The 18,709-nt window shown below is 39.2% G+C and overlaps 1 protein-coding gene across 3 annotated transcripts in view; it reads left to right on the top strand.

Annotated features, from left to right (window-relative positions):
* STX18 (syntaxin 18) overlaps window positions 1-18,709 on the top strand; it is a 96,213-nt gene that overhangs the window by 57,092 nt on the left and 20,412 nt on the right. For all 3 annotated transcript variants that reach the window (XM_054029406.1, XM_054029407.1, XM_054029408.1), the window contains exons 3-6: window positions 6,306-6,421; window positions 9,383-9,460; window positions 9,640-9,706; window positions 14,998-15,113. In XM_054029406.1, the coding sequence (XP_053885381.1) occupies window positions 6,306-6,421; window positions 9,383-9,460; window positions 9,640-9,706; window positions 14,998-15,113 (377 nt within the window). The remainder of the gene's footprint in view (window positions 1-6,305; window positions 6,422-9,382; window positions 9,461-9,639; window positions 9,707-14,997; window positions 15,114-18,709) is intronic.

Genomic DNA, 18,709 nt, shown 5'->3' on the forward strand with positions numbered 1-18,709 from the left:
AATAAAATGGTTAACTATATAAATGGAAGAAGCATAAGTGGCTGCACCTATGAGTTACAATTTTCCCCATTTCTTCCCCTAATTGGATTAGCTGGTTTATCTTTTATTTAAGAAACTGAAATAATTTTGTAGTACTTCGCATTTAGAATTGCTCTCATTGGCAACTTAGACCTCCTCAACGATGCACTTGGTATAGCACATAGCTGGGAATAATAAGAAACAGAACAGAATAAAATACAGATTACCAACTATCTCACTTTTTATTTTTATATACTATACATAAATATAATTATATGTGCATGCATATAATATACATGCTCTGAACAAATGGGAGAGTTGGGTCACACATAAAGGATCGCACTAATTAAAATTGGGGGAAAGTTCCCATTTATAGTTTTAAAGTGGGTTGTAATGTGCTGTGGTGGATATATAGCCAGGAGGAATGAGATAAATATCAATTAAATCACCGCAGTAAAAGCTTTATCACCCTCTCATGTACAGAGCAACTATGGAATCACTTAAAAGTGGATACTGTCAGACCATAGATATTCTCTCCTTGTATATTATCTTACTAGGTATCTAGTGTGTTACATGTGTTATTGATATAATATGCTGAATTAAAAAACTAAAGCTATAACGTGGGCACTTAAATGCTTTGGACCTGTTTTGCCTTTGAATGGAGAGTTCGGCTTAAAACTCCCTGGTAGTATTTGATCCTTTGTATGTTTGCTTCCATTTTAGTTTATCTCTGAACTACAAGACTAATTGTAAAATGTTATTAGACACTATTAACTGCATAATATATCATCTATAAATAAAGAGGCAAGCAGTAGTAGATGTTTTCAGGTATCAGATAAACCTATATCATGTTAAATATATTCTTTTCCATACACCTTCTTCCAAGTGCTGTCCTTTGAAGTCAGAGATTTTGTAGTAGTCAAGCAATATGCATTATAAAGGGGAAGTTCAGATTATGAAATGACAAACACATGAATTTCAGGGAACTCATAATCTCCACATTTTTATAGTTCTTTCACTATTTGAGTTGTTCCTACATCCTATTCAGTAAGCTAGTGTGCTTCTTCTGAAACATGGATCTTTTACTTTCAGAACCAAAAACTGCCTAAAAAGAACAGGTACTGAGAATGATAGATGATGGGTTCTTCAGTTGCATGCTTCTTTTTTTTTTCTTTTCTCTTCAGTTTGGTAAAAGAGAACCTGTGGTGGACTTTCATCTAGGGGTTTGATGGGATGAAATAAGTTTCTCCACAAATGATACTTTTTCTTATAAATCCCAAAAAGCATGTTCTCAAATATTGATTATTTCACTGAATACTTATAGAGTCCAGACCAGACTACCAGAAGTTTCTCAGTTTCGTAGTGAATGAAAGCCACTACCAATTTGCAGTACTTCTGTTCGGCCTATAAGCAGCCCCTCACAGAGTGCATGATGATGGTGGTAGCTGCATATCTTCGGAGGTTGGGGATCCATGTGTTCTCCTACCTGGATGGCTGGCTAGTGAGAGACCAGTCCGAGATTCAAGTACTGTCCCCTGTGACCATCATCTAATCCAGGGGTCGGCAACCTGCGACATGCGGGCTGATTTTTAGTGGCACGCTGCTGCCAGCCGGGGTCCCAGCTCAGCTGCTGCTGGCCTGGATGGATGGAACCCGGCCAGCAGTGGGCTGAGCGGGGCTGGCAGCCGGGACCCCGGCTGGCAAGGGGCCGGCGGCTGGGACCCCAGACTGGCAGCGGGCTGAGCGGCTCATCCGCTCATCATGGCCTAGATGGACGGAACCCGGCCAGCAGCAGGCTGAGCGGGGCCAGTGGCCGGGACCTTGGCTGGCAGGGGCCAGTGGACAGAACCCCAGACCGGCAGTGGGATGAGCGGCTCAGTCTGCTGCCCGTCTGGGGTTCTGTCTGCTGCCCGCGCTGCTGGTCTGGCATGCGAAACCTTAAATTAATGTAGATGTGGCACACCACTTCTCAAAGGTTGCCGACCCCTGATCTAGTCCACCTTCAGTGCTTTGGGGTTATTATTCAGTCCAGACAAATCAATTCTGAAACCTGTGCAAAGAATAGAATTTCTGCTTCACACAAGGTTCCAGTTGTTCCAAGGCTTGGTCATGGAACTAAAACCACATCCTGTTACCGCAACGCACACTTGCCTTAAACTCCTGGGGCACGTGGCAACATGTTCCTATGTAGTACAGCATGCCAGTCTAGACCTCAGGAGGCTTCAGCAATGGCTAGCATCAGTGTATCCTCCCAGTTGACATTGTCTACAGAGTAGTTCACATATCAAAGATAACTTTGTCCTCTCTGGACTGGTGGACAGGCCCTTGGAAAGTTTGTTTGGGAGTTCCCTTCGTTTTCCTGCAACCAGTGCTTACATTGATCACAGATGCCCCATTCCTGGGTTGGGTGGCACACATGGGAACCCTGCAAACTCAAGGGTTGCGGTTTTTGCAGGAGAACTAATATAAACATCAGGGAGGTACGTGCTGTTAGTCTAGGCTGTTCAGCCTTCTGTCCACATCTTGTGGGGAAAAATCTGCTAGTGTTAATAGACAACACAGCAACTACATTCTGTGTAAACAGACAGGGAGGAGCACATTAGTTGCAACTGTGCCAGGAGGGAATTCTTCTGTGGGAGTTCTGCATCATCAACTCCATTCATCTCAAAGCTGCTTACCCTCCCGGAAAGCAGAACACATTGGCAGGTCCTCTGAGCAGCTCTTTCTCCACTCACCATGAATATCATTACATCTGGATGTACCAAGTCCTTCTTCCAGCGGTGGGGGACTCCCCAGGCGGACTTGTTTTGTAATGAAGGCCAATAGAAACTGCCATCAGTTCCGCTCCCTGGAGGAGGGTTGGGGGCATCACAGTGCGGGTTCATTGGTGGATGCTTTCTTGCTACCAGGGAAGAACTCTGAGCTCTATGCCTGTCCTCTGATACCATTACTTCCCAGAGTCTTGTTCAAGACCAAACAGGACTATGCTTACCTCATACTAAGAGCACCAGTGTTTCCTTGACAGCACTGGTTCTCAACCCTACTAGCGTTGTCAGTGAGACCTCCTCTGCCTTTTCCGTTGGATCCAGACGTGATTTTTCAGGACCATGGCCATCTGCTCCACTGCAATCTGCAAGCATGACAGCCTGGATGCTTCTTGGCTAACACCATTAGAAAGGGCTTGATCAGGAGACGTTCAGGAAATACTTCTGAATAGTAGAAAGGTGTACTTACCTGGCCAAATGGAAATATTTTTCTATGTGGTCTCAACAGAAATGTGTCTCTCTAGTGCAAGCTTCCATCAACTACATCTAGGGCTATCTGTTGCACCTAAAACATCAAGGTCTGACAGTTCTGCTACAGAACCGTTAGCAGCAATTTCAGCTTTCCACCCTTCAGTGAGTAATAGATTGCTTTTTTGCAATCCCAATAGCAGATTTCTAAAAGGGTTAGACAGTTATACCCACAGGTACCAGAACCTGTTCCTCCAGGGGATCTCAACCTGGTGCTAGCAGAATTAATGGGATCACCCTTTGAACCTCTTGTGTCTTGCTCCCTACTCCACCTTTCTGACAGTGGCATTTGTGGTTGTGGTAACCTCAGCAGGTTGAGAGCCTTAGTCTCAGAGCTTCCTGATACAGTTTTCTAGAAGGATAAAGTTTACCTCCACCCCACCCAAAATTCTTGACAAAAGTAGTTTCCAATTTCCACATTAACTAGGCAAATTATTTGCCAATTTTCTTCCCAAAGCCTCACATGCATAGAGATGAGGACAAACTTCATTCATTGGATGTTAAAAGAGCTTTAGCCTTCTACTTAGACTACACTGATATTGGCATCCTTTCATCTGTGAGAGACTGGGGGAATTGCAGCCTATGATGTCGATGGTTTGCAATGTCTCATGTGACTGAATAGTCAAATCCGAGATTTGCATGTTTTTTGGCAGTTGTTGAAATGTGTGTGTCTTGGTTGGGAGCTGCTTGCTTCTTGTGGGCTCTTTTCTCTTCAAGCTGTAGAAGCCAGCTCCTGTCATGGATTTTGATGCCCTGATGGAAACGATGGCGCCACTTGTTACGATCTCTTGCCAAGATTTCCCATTGTTCAGGATCAATTCAAAATTCCTTCATATCTCGCTTGCATATGTTTTTATAGCGACGCCTGTAGTTCTTGTTTCCTCTGATAGCTCCCCGTATAGCATGTCCTTGTGTATGTGTCTATCTTCCAACTACTCATATGGGTTGGGTGTACCACACTAGGTCCTTTGGATTCTCAGTGTAGTTATTTGTCATGATTGCAGACAGAACTGGCTTCTCCTCAGAGGATTTCTTCCTGCATTCATTTGTGCTACCAGTTAACTAATATCATGTCACTTCCTAGAGCCTTTGCCAATTCAACAAGAGCTTCAGCTGCTTTCCTTGTGCAAGTACCTATCTGAGACATTTGCAAAGTGACAACTTGGTCATCAGTTCACACTTTTGCTGCTCATGATGCCATTTCTAGCCAGTCTAGGAATGGAGCCAATTTTGGACGGGTTGTTCTACAATCACTGTTCAGGGAGACTCCGAGCCCTCCTTCATGTTAATCTGTTTGTGATTCCCCTACAGTGAAATGAACACTCAAAGAAGAAAAAATGTTTACCTACTATGACATTCCGGGGTACAATACAGCCAGTGAGGGGTTGTGTCGTCACCTGCCCTGCAGCCTGGGGTACCTCACAATGCTATGCAGCTGTAGCTCCCAACTTGAGCCCCTCACAAACAGCCAAACAGAATGTAGGTAAATCCCTGAGTGTCTGTGTATAGCTGCAGCCTGCCAGCATGCTCTGGCATCCACCAGCCTTAGTTCTACCCCAACACACTCCCAGTGCTGAATTTTCCTTCAAAATGTGGGTTCTGCAATGTCCAGCCCTTTCCTGGAAAGTTCAGATATTTTAGGTTTGTTGCCCCTGTAAGGGAACAATGTCCAACAGTTTGCTACTGGGGTCACCCAAACAATTCAGTTTGAATGCAACACTAGATTTGTTTGATTCAAGAAGAAAACAAGTTTATTTAACCACTAAGAGATTTTAAGTGAGTACAACCATAAGGCATTAAAGTCAGAAATAGTTACGTGAGAAACAGAGAAAATGCCTTCTTGTGCGAAAACATAACAAATTAGACTTGGTTCAAGATAAGATCCTTACCACATGCTTCCAACAACACGGCTGTCCAAATTTCAGGTCAGGTTCTCTCCAAAACTCAAATGGCTGCTTCCTTTAGTTGTCTTAGGTAAAAGAGAGAGAGAGAGAGATGGATAAGAAGAGATACCATGAGGTGATTTTGCCCCTCACTTTATAGTCCAGTCCCCCTTTGAAATGCATTTCCTTGAGGGTTACCCCAAGATAAAGTTAATTCCTGCTGTGAGGACAGAGACAAGAAGTCTTGTGTTGAAAGAGGTTCCATGCTGTTTGCTAAAATACAGATCTGTTTGTTCCTGCCCCCGTCCCTTGCCAAAGAATGGCCATATGACAGGTGATTTGCCCATCAGCTTTGATGACAACTGGCTAGAGGTGTCAGCTTTGAGAAACTGGTTTACCCACTCTCCAAACTTGCTTGGTAAACACCTTGAGTCATAATTTCACCTTATGTTCATAACTTTACCTATAATGTTGTTGCACACATTTCACCATGATCTTACTGACCAGTGAGTTGTTAGTTTTCAAATGCTACCTCACAAGGCACATTTTGTACAAAGATTATTACTATAGTGGTGAATATAGGGGTGCATTCGGTCACACCTACCTTTCTGTAAGTGGTGTTGTTCGAAATGTGTTGCACATGTCCATTCCATGACCCACTTTCCTTCTCCTCTCTATTGGAGTCTATCCAGTAAGAAGGAACTGAGGGGAGTCAGGGTGGCTCTGTCCTCTTATACGTGCATACAATGGCATGTGATGGCTGAGGGTGCTCGAGCTGCCCCGATAGGTACTGAAGAGGGGGGAAAGTTCTCTGACAACTGTGCATGAGGCATGCACACACCCACAGTGGAATGGACATATGCAACACATCTTGAAGAACAACAGTCACAGAAAGATAGTTGACCGTTTTTTAGTGATATTTCTCAATGTGCTGAGTATTGTACTTTGAGAGTGGCCCATTGCACCTTCTTGGTCTTTATGAAAATCAGGCTGTATAACAAAAAAAACCCAAATATCTATATGAAGAGAAGTGCGGAAAGGAAGGTCAAAATATACATTTATAAATTATACACAATTTTAAAAAATGATAGTATTTGGTTTTTTTCCCCAGCCATCTTATGTCGGAATACATTAGGATGACAGACACAGAACGTGATCAGATTGATCAAGATGCTCAGATATTTATGAGGACATGTGCTGATGCCATTCAACAGCTGAGAACAGAAGGTAAATTAGTATAATGGTAAATGGATTATGTTAATTATTGAAGAGTTCATGATAAATGCTGATGTGACTGTGAAGGTTGAACAGTGTTCTGAACAACCTTTTAAAAAAAAGATACATAGGGTTTAATTTTCCATTTACTTAAACCCATGTAACTCCTGACTTCAGTGGAATTATTCTTGATGTACATTTGTATGCGTAAAAAGAAAGTCCAGCACATAGAATTTAACCTAGCCACCCCAGTCCATTCATTAGCATCTGATTAAAAGAAAAAAAATCGAAGTCTTTCTAAACATTTACCGTGTAAGTAATATTTTTTTGCAAAATGGCATACAGGCCTGACCCAAAATCCATTAAAGTCAATGGGCGACTTTCCCAGTAAGCTGTACTAACAAAAGTCAACAGCTTAAGTGACCAATACATACAGAGTATAGAAATATAAATATTTCTAATCAGACTGCGTAGTTACTAAATCTTCATCATTACTTTCCCCACCGTTTCTAAGCATATCCTTTTTAAATCAGACCTAGCTTTTGTGTTAAAAGGTGATATCCTAGCCCTACTGAAGTCAGTGGGTCCCAGATTTCACACCAAGTGAAGGTTGTTGGGTATTATTTGTTTTTATTGAATCTGGGAGCAATACAGAAACTAAATTTTGCACAAAGTGCTTATAATGTCTACCTTTTATGTCTAGAAATATAAAAAATATTGTATCTTGAAGTGAAATTACTTTTCATTTTCAAACTGACGAGCATCATTCTGGGATACGGAACTAGTTATTTGTTACATTCGTTCTGATGAATAATGATAAAATTAAAGATTTCAGTGAAATATGGACAAAAATCAGAATTGATCAATTGTCCTTGCTAAATTAGAAGCCTTTCTTCTAGAGGAAATTCTAACAAAAAAATGAAACCCTTCAGTGATGCAGAGAATTCCAATATTAAAAGATTTTACATTTTCTATTACTTCATAAATAGAGGGCTTGTCTACACAAACACTTCTTTCCTGGCAAAGTGGGGTGTAAATCAACCCCGCACTAGACTGCTACACACTTATTGTCCATGTGGACCCTGCTGCCGTGCACTAACAGTTCCATAGTATGCATAGATCAGTGGTGGGCAAGCTGCGGGCCACATGCGGCCCATCAGGGTAATCTGATTGCAGGCCGCGAGATGTTTTGCTGATGTGGCACTGCCACTGGGAGCTGCGGCGGGCTGTGCCTGTGGATGGTCAATGTCAGCAAAATGTCTCGCGGCCCGCAATCAGATTACCCTGATGATCCGCATGCGGGCCGCAGGTTACCCACCACTGGCTTAGATCTACTCCTGGTTTAAAGCGGGATAGATTAAGGTGCACTAGGGAACTGTTCACACCCCCGCTTGCCATTTAACTAAACATTCATATAGACAAGCCAAGAAGAATTAGTTGTATACAACTAAGTGATGATGATTTCATTATGCAAAGTTATCGTGATAGCACTCTTGGAATATTGTGGCCACTGCTGGATACTGAGTTTGTAAAGGAATATGGCCAATCTTGATAATTTGAGGAAGAATCTTCTGATATCCAGATGAAAGCCTTGCAGGGTATATTTTGAGGGTTCAAGACCTGAGTGTTCTTTTGCCTTTTTAAAATGGATTTGACTGCATGCACCAAGTGTCATGTCAGTACGTGGCATGTCCAAGGTCATGGTCAATCATGACAGGTCAAGCTACAAGAAGAGGACAAAATTGATTGAACTGGTAAAAGATAATGTATAACTAGGGTTTCTATTTTGGGGGTTTTATTAATTTTATTTGGGGGGGATTATTTTTAGCAATTTTCGAGTTTTATGTAGATGTCCAAAAATTGAGGGGAGGGGAGGTCGGGGCTCTCTTTGTATACATTCTTTGTATATTTTACTCATATATACTGTAATGAGTAATGTGTTTGTAATATTTCATATGCTCTTTAACATAGTACTGTTTCAAACAGCACTACATTAAAGTACACTGGGGTACTTTTAGTGCGCACCAGCAGGATCTGAATGGACCAGTTAATGTGCAACACTTCAGTGCACTTTAGAAATCACACTTCTGTAGTCTATATTACTGCTCTGTGTAGACAAGCCCTTAGAAACAAGTATCTATTTCTTGTCTTTATTATATAAACTCCAATTTAATTTTTTTATCTGAGGGGTTTCATCTGTGTTTATTGGTTAAAAATCTTACAATTAGAAGCCCTATTTATAACTAATGCCAATGGGAGCATTCCAAAGAGGACCATCAGCACAGGGAGTAGACTATTAAGAGAAGAGACTGGAATACGTGGTAAAGATAAATTCAAGGAATGGGTGGGCATACTGTGTCAGGGTTGGATAACCCTAGGTTTACTTGCTAAAAAGCGGTCTTTCCTAATATGTGATAAAGATTGTGAGATAAGTGTACTAAAGGTTTGCATCAAATTTAAGCTTCCATAGATAGATCGATAGATACACCTCTGTAGCACTAATCAGAAATGTATATCTGTAATGTTGTCATGGGAGCTATATGTTATTAAAATAAAAAACATAAATATTTAAGGGCCAAATTGGTGTTTGGCACTGGGCAAGACACAAATATCAGGACAATCTCTGTCCTGGAGAGTTTACAGTCTAGAACACTAGGCAAGTTGAGTCTTTAGATTTGTCTCTTTAAGCTTGGCTTGAGCAAAAGTCTATTTTTAATACAAATGTAATTAACACATAAGTAGGGCACCCAAAGAGAATATCTACAAGCAATGATAAAAGGTAAACTACGTGAGACTATTTTTTTTCTTTAAATGCTATTGTGAAAATATACATTTAATTTCTTAAAATATACTAATAGCCTTTTGTAAATATAAAGTTGTATATAGAGTATAATCTGTGGAAAACTGAAGAGGTGGGCTTTCATATTCTTCAACACCAAGTGTAAAATATTATCTTGAAATTTTTCATTTCAGCACACAAGAATGTCCAATCCCCACAAGTGAGGGAGCACAGAGCAGCCGTCTTGGACTTCACTGAAGATTATTTAAAAAGTACCTTGTACATTTTTTTTCTACAAATGTATAACAGTTCAAAGTGAATGATTATTTGATTGTACAATATTGTCAAACTCTTTATTTTCATATTTTTAAGATCATACTGATAATTTCTGAGAGAAAATCTTGATCGTCTAACTACATTTTTTTCTGCTCTTCTTGACATTTTTGAACAGGAGTGTGTAAGCTGTACTCTGAACAAAGAGCCGTCCGAGTCAAACGAATGGTAGATAAGAAAAGATTGTGAGTACTGTTACTTTAAATTGCCTGATTCCTATGTAACTCTTTAACTGAATAAATGTGAACCTAGTGCATGGGACTAGCAATTCTCAATTGATGCACATATTCATTAGAAGCAGCAATATGTGCATCTTTCATTGTGAACTGCTGCATATTAGTACTTTTTATGCCTGTATCACACCGTGAAGGCTATAAAATGCTGAATGCTAAAATATATAACCATTTGTTCCAGATTTCAGATATGTATATGAATAAACCACAGAATTGTTAAAAGAAGGGTTAACAATCTGACTTGAAACCCACAAATACAAGGAAACTCTTGTGTAGATCTGAAATTGCCTCTGTAATCCATCCTTTTTAAAATTAGATATATGCTACTGTATGTAAAATCATCCAGTTTGGGGACACTGCAACCTGACAATATTCCTCAAACCTGATATGGAGGATACCCTCTCTGTGGTTAATTGTTCACTCTTCATGCCCATTCAGCTCTGATCTTTCTGCGTACACTACTAAGAGGGATAAAAGAATGCTTGACTTGGCATTTTTTGTGATGAGGACTAACTAGAAACTGGATTGAAACCACAAACAGCCATTGGAAAAGAACAGCTTCTTCCTGCCACTAGCATGAGTTAGATTCGAACTAGTCACCTAGAGGTGAAAAGTCTTAGTACTGTTTTATTACTCCCCTGGAACATCCAGTTATCCAAATGAATATTTTTTTTCAAGGAAGGCTTCTGTGAAAGAATATGCACATTGTTGCTTTTTTCCAACCAAGGGTTACAAACACAGTTGCCTGCAATTTTTTTCTTTTTGGTCTGTTCATTTTCATGTGGGGAGACTGAGTGAGGAAGTTAACAATTTAAAGTTTGTCACTTTAAACCAAAGTCTCTAAAGTTGTAATACTGCCAACCTTTTCTCAGTCTTCATAATGCAAATTTTAACCCTGATTTCCCTTAGGCAGGTTTTCATGTGGAAATAGCAAATTGCACAACGTATGTACCAGTAGTTAAAGTCTCAAACATTGTTCAAAGAACTCGTACTCCTTTATCTGGTTAGAGTGTGAACATGTCAGATATTATTTAAATTAAAACTAGTGGGGTGGTCTTTAAATATCCTCTGGGATTTATATTCCACCCAGAATCATACAACATCTGTAATTAAAGGTGATGGGATTCAGTCGAGGCTTTTCCCCTTAGAAATAAATTGCTGTAAGATCTATTTTGTTTTTCTTTTGTGGAGAGGTTCAAACCAACTGTATGAGAAAGTCAGGATAACTCCTTAAAATTTTTTGTAACCCATTGAGAGGCAGTTTCTCATGATTACACACTGGATAAAAAGTAACTCAGCAATAAAGTCTTGCACATTAGACATAAAATCTTGTCAGATTCAGTATTCTTCATATTGAATTTTGAAGAAAAAAAACGTTTGATTCCAGCAGTCATCTAATTAAGCTAATAAATGTTCCCTGCTATTCTGCTCACCATGCTGTTGTGCTATCACCTCCATGTGAAGCCCATTTTCAAGATGCCTCAGTGAACTAAATGGAGAAAACAAATCAATTTTATGTGCACTAACAATGGAGCAAAAGAGAGAAACTAGAAGTTAGAACTTCTCTCAAGGCTAAGCAACAGTATATGCTTAAATAAAATCTTGAGCAGAAGACCAAAGGATGTTGTTTTGCCACTATTACCCAGTGTAAGAACCAGAAAACAGATGTTAGCCAGGTGGAGGCTGTATGCATTGCAGATGTGATATAATAGCTAAATTGCTATTTAAATTAAAATTCAATTTAAATAAATCACAGGGCATAAACCAATCTTTCTGAGGACTTAAAGAAAAATGGCTTTTTTTCATATGCCTTCAACTAGTTGATTTGTAATTTCCCTAAGGATTTCAGTAGACACTTTATGTGATAATAAGAATTTGTTTTATTATTTAAACTAGGTTTTGTTAAAGTCTGCTGCATTGCAGGCTTTTTATTCATTTTTTAATTGAAAACGGGTATATTAGCATACTCTGGAAGTTAAGGATTACAAAAAATAAAGGGATATATTTATTTAAAAGTCAATTAATCCTTCATCGGATCTTCTTTACTGCAGTTTAGCAGGCATTAAATATATGCTTGTTAACAGGAGCCTTTTTTAGTATTGTATAAGTAAATCTTGTTTCTCTTAATTTAGATGAGCATGTTAAATCTTAAACAAACTATCTGGCTGTTATAATTTCCTGACATAATATAATTTGGCTTTGTGTAGTCAAAAGTTCTGCCAATTAGATTTGACTAATTTCCCAAAATGAAATGTTAAGAGAAGTGGGCTGTTTCCCTTCTCTTTTATGTTGCTAGGTTACTGACCTAGTGGATAGTGAAGAAGCAGTAGATGAAATGTATCTTGATTTTAATAAGACTTTTGACACAGTCCCTTATGATATTTTCATAAGCAAACTAGGAAAATGCAGTCTAGATTAAATTACTATAAAGTGGGTGCATAACTGGTTAAAAGACCATACTCGAACAGTAGTTATCAATGGTTTGCTATCAAACAGAGAATGTATCTAGTGGGATCCTGCAGGGATCAGTCTTGGGACCAGAACTAGTCAGTATTTGCGTTAATGACTGGATAAGGGGGTGGAGAGTATACTTATAACATTTGCAGATGACACCAAGCTGAAAGGGATTCCAAGCACTTTGGAGGACAGGATTAGAATTCAAAATGACCTTTAGTTTGAGAAAAGAAGGATGTGGGGGGCCTGATAATAGTCTTCAAATATGATAAAGGCTGTTAAATGAGGACTGCAAGTAATTGTTATTCATGTCCACTGAAGATAGGACAAGAAGTAATGGGCTTAATCTGCAGCAAAGGGGATGTAGGTTAGATATGAGGGGAGTTAAGATCTGAAACGGGCTTCTAAGGAAAAAGAACGAGGAGTACTTGTGGCACCTAAGAGACTAACACATTTATTTGGGCATAAGCTTTCATGGGCTAAAACCCACTTCTGATGAAGTGGGTTTTAGCCCATGAAAGCTTATGCCCAAATAAATGTGTTAGTCTCTTAGGCCTGGTCTACACTGGGTGGGGGGATTGATCTAAGATATGCAATTTCAGCTACGAGAATAGCGTAGCTGAAGTTGACGTATCTTAGGTAGACTTAGAATCACTTACTTTGCGTCCTCGTGGCGCGGGATCAATGGCTGCCGCTCCCCCGTCGACTCTGCTTCCGCCTCTTGCCATGGTGGAGTTCCGGAGTCAATGGCAGAGGGATCGGGGATCGATTTATCGTGTCTACATTAGACGCGATAAATCGATCCCCGATAGATCGATCACTACCCCCCCAATCCGGCGGGAAGTATAGACGTACCCTAGGGTCAGAAATACTGTTCTTTTTGCTGATACAGACTAACACGGCTACCACTCTGAAGCTTCTAAGGGAGGTTGCAGAATCCCCATCATTAGAGGTTTTTAAGAAGAGGTTGGACAAGCACCTGTCAGGGATGGTCTAGGTTTACTTGGTCCTGCCTCAGCAGAAAGGGCTGGACAGACCTCTCAAGATCCCTTCCAGCTCTACATTTCTATGATTTTATGAAATGTGCCTAATTAGTTAAAATAGTTATATTCATTGATATTTAAAATTATATTTTATCTCAAATTATAAACTGTTCATAGGTACAGACTACAAACTCTGGCAGTGGATACAGCTTTTAAAGTTCGTTTTCATTTATATGGGGAATCAGTATTTTATTGGTTTTCAGAACAATTGTTATTGTCATTTTCAGCAAGTCATAGATTTCTGTCTATAGTACAGATGCAGGAGGCTTTTCTTTACTGTTTGTGCTTCCCCCAAGACCCCGTTCTTGTAGTTAATTTTTTGGACCAAACAGAGTTCCTGTTACCTCTCTTTTGTCTTGTTTTAAATATAGTGAGAATGACCAGATTAGACTTTTTATCCCATTTTCTATTAATATCCTAACTAGATACATACAAAAAGAATTATACACAAGTATTTCGGCACAGTAAAAGGTCATATGTGTGGAAGCTAGTGCAATACCTAGTACACTGTGTGGGCAGGTGTTACTGCCTGATAGTTTTTATTAGTCATTTGCATTCTTGAGTAGCAAAATTTCACCAATACTGGAAAAAATATAAAGAAGTCAGATCTGCTATTTAGTTGCTTTAGCTGCAGTCCTCCATTCCCTTGCTGTTAGAGTTCATAGCTGAGAAAGGCAAACCACTGAAGTTTACTGCTCATTTTTAATTCCACTATTATTCTATTTTTGTATTTTTTTAGGAGAAATATGTATGACAGATATTTAGTAAGAGATCACTGAATAAACAACTGATATTTTAATTGGGCTTTTAATAATAATAATAAGAAGAAGAAGAAGTAGGGATTAATTAATTTATTTATGTAGCTCTTTTCATCAATAAATCTCAAAGCATTTTACAAATGAGGTCAGCATCATTATCCCCATTTTACAGATGAAGAAACCGAGGCACAGAGAGATGAAGTGACTTGCCCAAAGTCACTTAGCAGGCCAGTGGCTGAACTGAGGATGGAATTCATGTTTCCTAAGCCCCAGCCTAATGCTCTTTTCATACCACACTTATTAACATTACAGACAGTTGCAGGGAGTTACTTTACAATAAATCTGTATGTCATATACAAACGTTCTTGATTTGCTTCTAGGTATCTGCTGTGCTCTTCGGCAAACAGTATATGTGAGATTCATTTTCCTTTACTGGCTGCACTACTGGAGTACTTTGGCTTGCTGAGTAAAGATAATTATGTTTGAAACCAGATGCTCAGAGTTTATATTTTGTTACCTTTGCTTGATGATATTTTGACAATATATACAGTAAGAATTCAAAAATTACTTGAAAACTAATGTTAAATTGGCCATTGGCCAAACAGAAAGCATGTTTGGTATTAGAGGACTGTTTAAACAAATTAGCTTAGAATTGACATTTTAATATGCTACATTTATCAAAGGAAGTTCATTGAAATCTTTAATAAGGCTGCAATAAATGGATACAATATTTTGCTTACCCTGAGCAAATAATTATTTTTTCTGGAGTGAGTAAAATGTCCTTCATTTTCTTTATTATTCTCAAACATCATGGTAAAGAATGGTAAGTAAATTTTGTGTTTTGGCTGGTAAATTTTCATAAGAGTTTTGTAAGGATGACTTTACTGTGTGCTATATTTCCAAATAATCTTTGATCAACTCCTTATTCTCATTTTAGGGAGAATCAACTGTATAAACTTAGTTAAATTATGGGCTCTTGTGCTTGTAGGTCCAGGCTTGAACCTGAACAGAGCAATAAAGCTCAAGCACCCTCTTTCCCGGAAAAAATTGTGCAGAATTCTTCAGAAGAATCTAATGAAAAACTTGCTTATGAGGAAAACAAAGGTAAGAATCCAATCCTATTCATTTTTACTTTTGTGGCAGGCACTCTTCATCCAGCTGGATACCTTCCTCAGATCACAGAGCAATTGTAAGGCTTCCTCTTGTCACTTGTACCTCCTCTTCTTTCTGTCTCCCTTCCTATGGTAACCAGGCTGTCGCAAAGCGTATTCTGAGAGTGAGGCAGCAAAGTCTTAAACTTTGTGGCATGTTTCAGAAGCATTCTTCAGCCAACAGCAAAAACCTTTTTTGAAGCAATTTTTTCCATGCAGAGCTGCCAGCAGAGATCACTGTGAACTTTCTCACAAGCCTTTATTCCCTGGTTGTTTCTAATTTCCTGATTTTTTTTTTTTTCAATATTTAGGACATGACAGTTCAACCCATATTAAACCAACTCTGTGAATATCTTGGTTCTCACTTTTTTAGTACTCCTCTAAATGCATTTGCCCTGTGGTCCTGTAAGATTTTGTAGAATTTCCTTAACTGATAAAAGGGCAGGCTGTCTGAAAATTAACCTCCTGTATTCTTAAAAGAACACCTGCTCTTTTTAAGCCTGAATCTAGCATCTACAACAAGATTTGGAATGTTAAGAAAAAGTGTATGTGAGTTGAGGGAGAGGAGGCAGATGGGATGGCGAATATCTTGTTCATGTGAGAATGCTTTTTCTCCACAATTCTGATTTTTTGCTGCTGAAGGGATTGTGTCTTGTCCATCAGTAGGTGAGCATTGTCTGATAGCGAGGTTGTTAAAAGTGATACTTTGGATAAATATTCAATTCAGCCAGTTCCCTTTAGGCTAGAGCCTGAGGATAGTGTTAGAAATTCTCTAAAGTTGTCTACCTGAGCCTGGGAGGTCTGTCTCACTTTTCTCCTCTGTCTGTCTTCTCAGGGTATGTCGAAACTGCAAACCATCCCCCCTCCCAAAAAAGTGTTCTTAACTTGGGTTACCTAACCCGCGTTAGCTAGCTCTGGTTAAAATAGCAGTGAAGACACAGCAACTCGGCCTTTAATTCAGGTTAGAGAGCCTGAGGTTGAATTTAAGCTGCTAACTTGAGTTAAAAGCTGAATTGCTGTGTCTTTGCTGCTATTTTAACCTGAGCTGGCTAATGTGGGTTAGCTAATGCAAGTTAAGAGCACTCCTTTTTTGGCAATGTAAGCATATTCCAAGTCTGCATTAGGGCAGGTAAACTGGCAGAACTTTTTTGCAGGAAGCCTTTCTGTGCAATAACCGCAACCTCAAGGTTAGTTTCAGAGTTTATGCCCAAAGGGACCTCTATTTTCTGAATGCTGTTATAGAAACAGATGCTTTCTCCAGTATTGGTTCTGCTATTCGATTTGATAGAGGAGCCTGGGGTACTGTATGAAAATATGATCTATAGCACTGAAATTCTGTTTAGAGGGAAACAAAAACTAGGATGACTGTTACGTGAAGTTAGAGTCAGACTGCATCAGCATCTGATAGACAGAGGGGAAGATGTACATGGAGGTGGTCTATTAAACAGAAGGGTATTTCTGGTCATCAGCTATTGTGTGTTTTTCTTAAAACAATTTTGGTGAAAGAGGCAAGCCCCTCTGGGCAGTGATTTTACATGTCATGTGGAAGGATGATTGGGGAGAAGTGGAAACTCCATTTCTAAATAAAGGCTCTAATTTTGAATGGCCCCTAAGCACATACAAAAATTTTAATTCTCAGATGCTGTAGTTTTATCTACCTAACCAGCTACATTTCTGCAACTTTACAGTGAGCTTTTTCTTCTCAAATTGAACCTGCTATAAGACATAACGTTGCAGGTTTTGAGTGTCTCTTTATGATGCACACTACATTTTCATAGTAAATCTGAGCAATGCAGCATGCAGGTTATATTCATGTTTTTTCTTGGCTCATATTAGCAGTATTTTATAGCTGGGAGGCATGCCAGCAGAGAACCGGTAATGTAGCAGTATCTTCAGTGGTTAAATAATAATAATAATAATAATAAATATATGGCAATATACCTATCTCATAGGACCCCGAAAGGTCATCGAGTCTAGCCCCCTGCCTCACTAGCAGGACCAAGTACAGATTTTGCCCCAGATCCCTAAGTGGCCCCCTCAAGAATTGAACTCCCAACCCTGGGTTTAGCAGGCCAATGCTCAAACCATTGAGCTATCCCTCCCCCTGTGTTCTGTTCAGTTCCATCCGCCTGGAACACCACTGCAATTTTGGACAACTCTGTGCAGCTCAATCATCCAGAGCACTGTTATAATATTCAGCTCAGAAATCTGTGCCATGCCACAAGAGGTTCTAGTCTTTGATTGCCTAGGGCCTCAGATCTGATAACAACATTACACTGCAAAGAGGTGTCACTTATTGCACCTTTCACCGCATTTGAGACTTGATTGTGATTGTGCTAGTTAGTTTCATTATTAGCCTACCTTTAATTGTTTAGATTTCAGAGTGGTAGCCGTATTAGTCTGTATCAGCAAAAATAACAAGGAGTCCTTGTGGCGCCTTAGAGACTAACTAATTTATTTGGGCATAAGCTTTCATGGGATAAAATCCACTTCATTTAGCCCAAGAAAGCTTATGCCCAAATAAATTAGGTAGTCTCTAAGGTGCCACAAGGACTCCCCATTGTTTTTAATTGTTTAGAAGCAAGTAGCTAAAAGTGTATTTTATTATATAAGTGAAGCTGATGCAGAGCTCTTAGAGGTGCTGATTACTCTTTGAGAAAACTGTGAGGCCTGTCTATGAAAATAGTTCTACCTGAAATATTTTATACACACATACAATACCCCCACTCACCCTGCACCCCGTGTTCTTTATTGCATGAATGAAGTTGACTTAAGAGTTTGCTGCTATTGTTTATAAAACCATCATTTTCATTATGGCCTCACAGTAGTTGCTGTGAAAATTATGGTGATGCTATCAACAGGGGATTGTGAGTTTAAATCTTTTGACCTTTGATTTTTTAAGTGTTTTTCTGTAATAAAAAACAAACAAAGGAAAATAAAAAAAATATAATCGAGATTATTTCTAAATAGGATGTTTTCCATTGGGCATCAATACCTTGGGAAATGGTGATTGTTTGCATTTCTGAAGTGTCAGTCACCATAGCCTCTGGGCACTCTTACACAAACATCTGTGCTACAAAGATTGTTCCCTGCTGGGAGCATACCTCTCGCCCAAATCCCCACGTACTCTGTCCTTTGTTAAAACATTTGGAATCTTGGATGAATCTTTTGCCTCAGTTCATCATAGTTTAGTCCGTTCTCTGGCAGATTGGATTATGGTACTTTGCTTTGATACTGAACACCTTTTTTACATCCGAATTATAAAAAACATGCATCATTGTAGGAAACGCCCATTTGGTGTTTGTTTGATAAGCCTTTAAGGATTATATATTGCCCAATTTTGATTTGCTTATTACAGACAGGACAGTTTGTTTATGGAATTAAATATAAATGATGGTTTTTGAATTAATCCTTCAGTTTAGCACATCTTTCATTTCAATGAAGTAAACCAGTTTGGAAATGGGTTAAAAGGAATTTGATTGTTAATTAAAACAGTCAATGCATCTTTCAGAAACAACAGAGATATGAAGTAATTCATTTCAGCAATCC

The sequence above is a fragment of the Malaclemys terrapin genome, chromosome 5, assembly GCF_027887155.1.
Source record: "Malaclemys terrapin pileata isolate rMalTer1 chromosome 5, rMalTer1.hap1, whole genome shotgun sequence".
Classification (NCBI taxonomy): domain Eukaryota; kingdom Metazoa; phylum Chordata; order Testudines; family Emydidae; genus Malaclemys; species Malaclemys terrapin.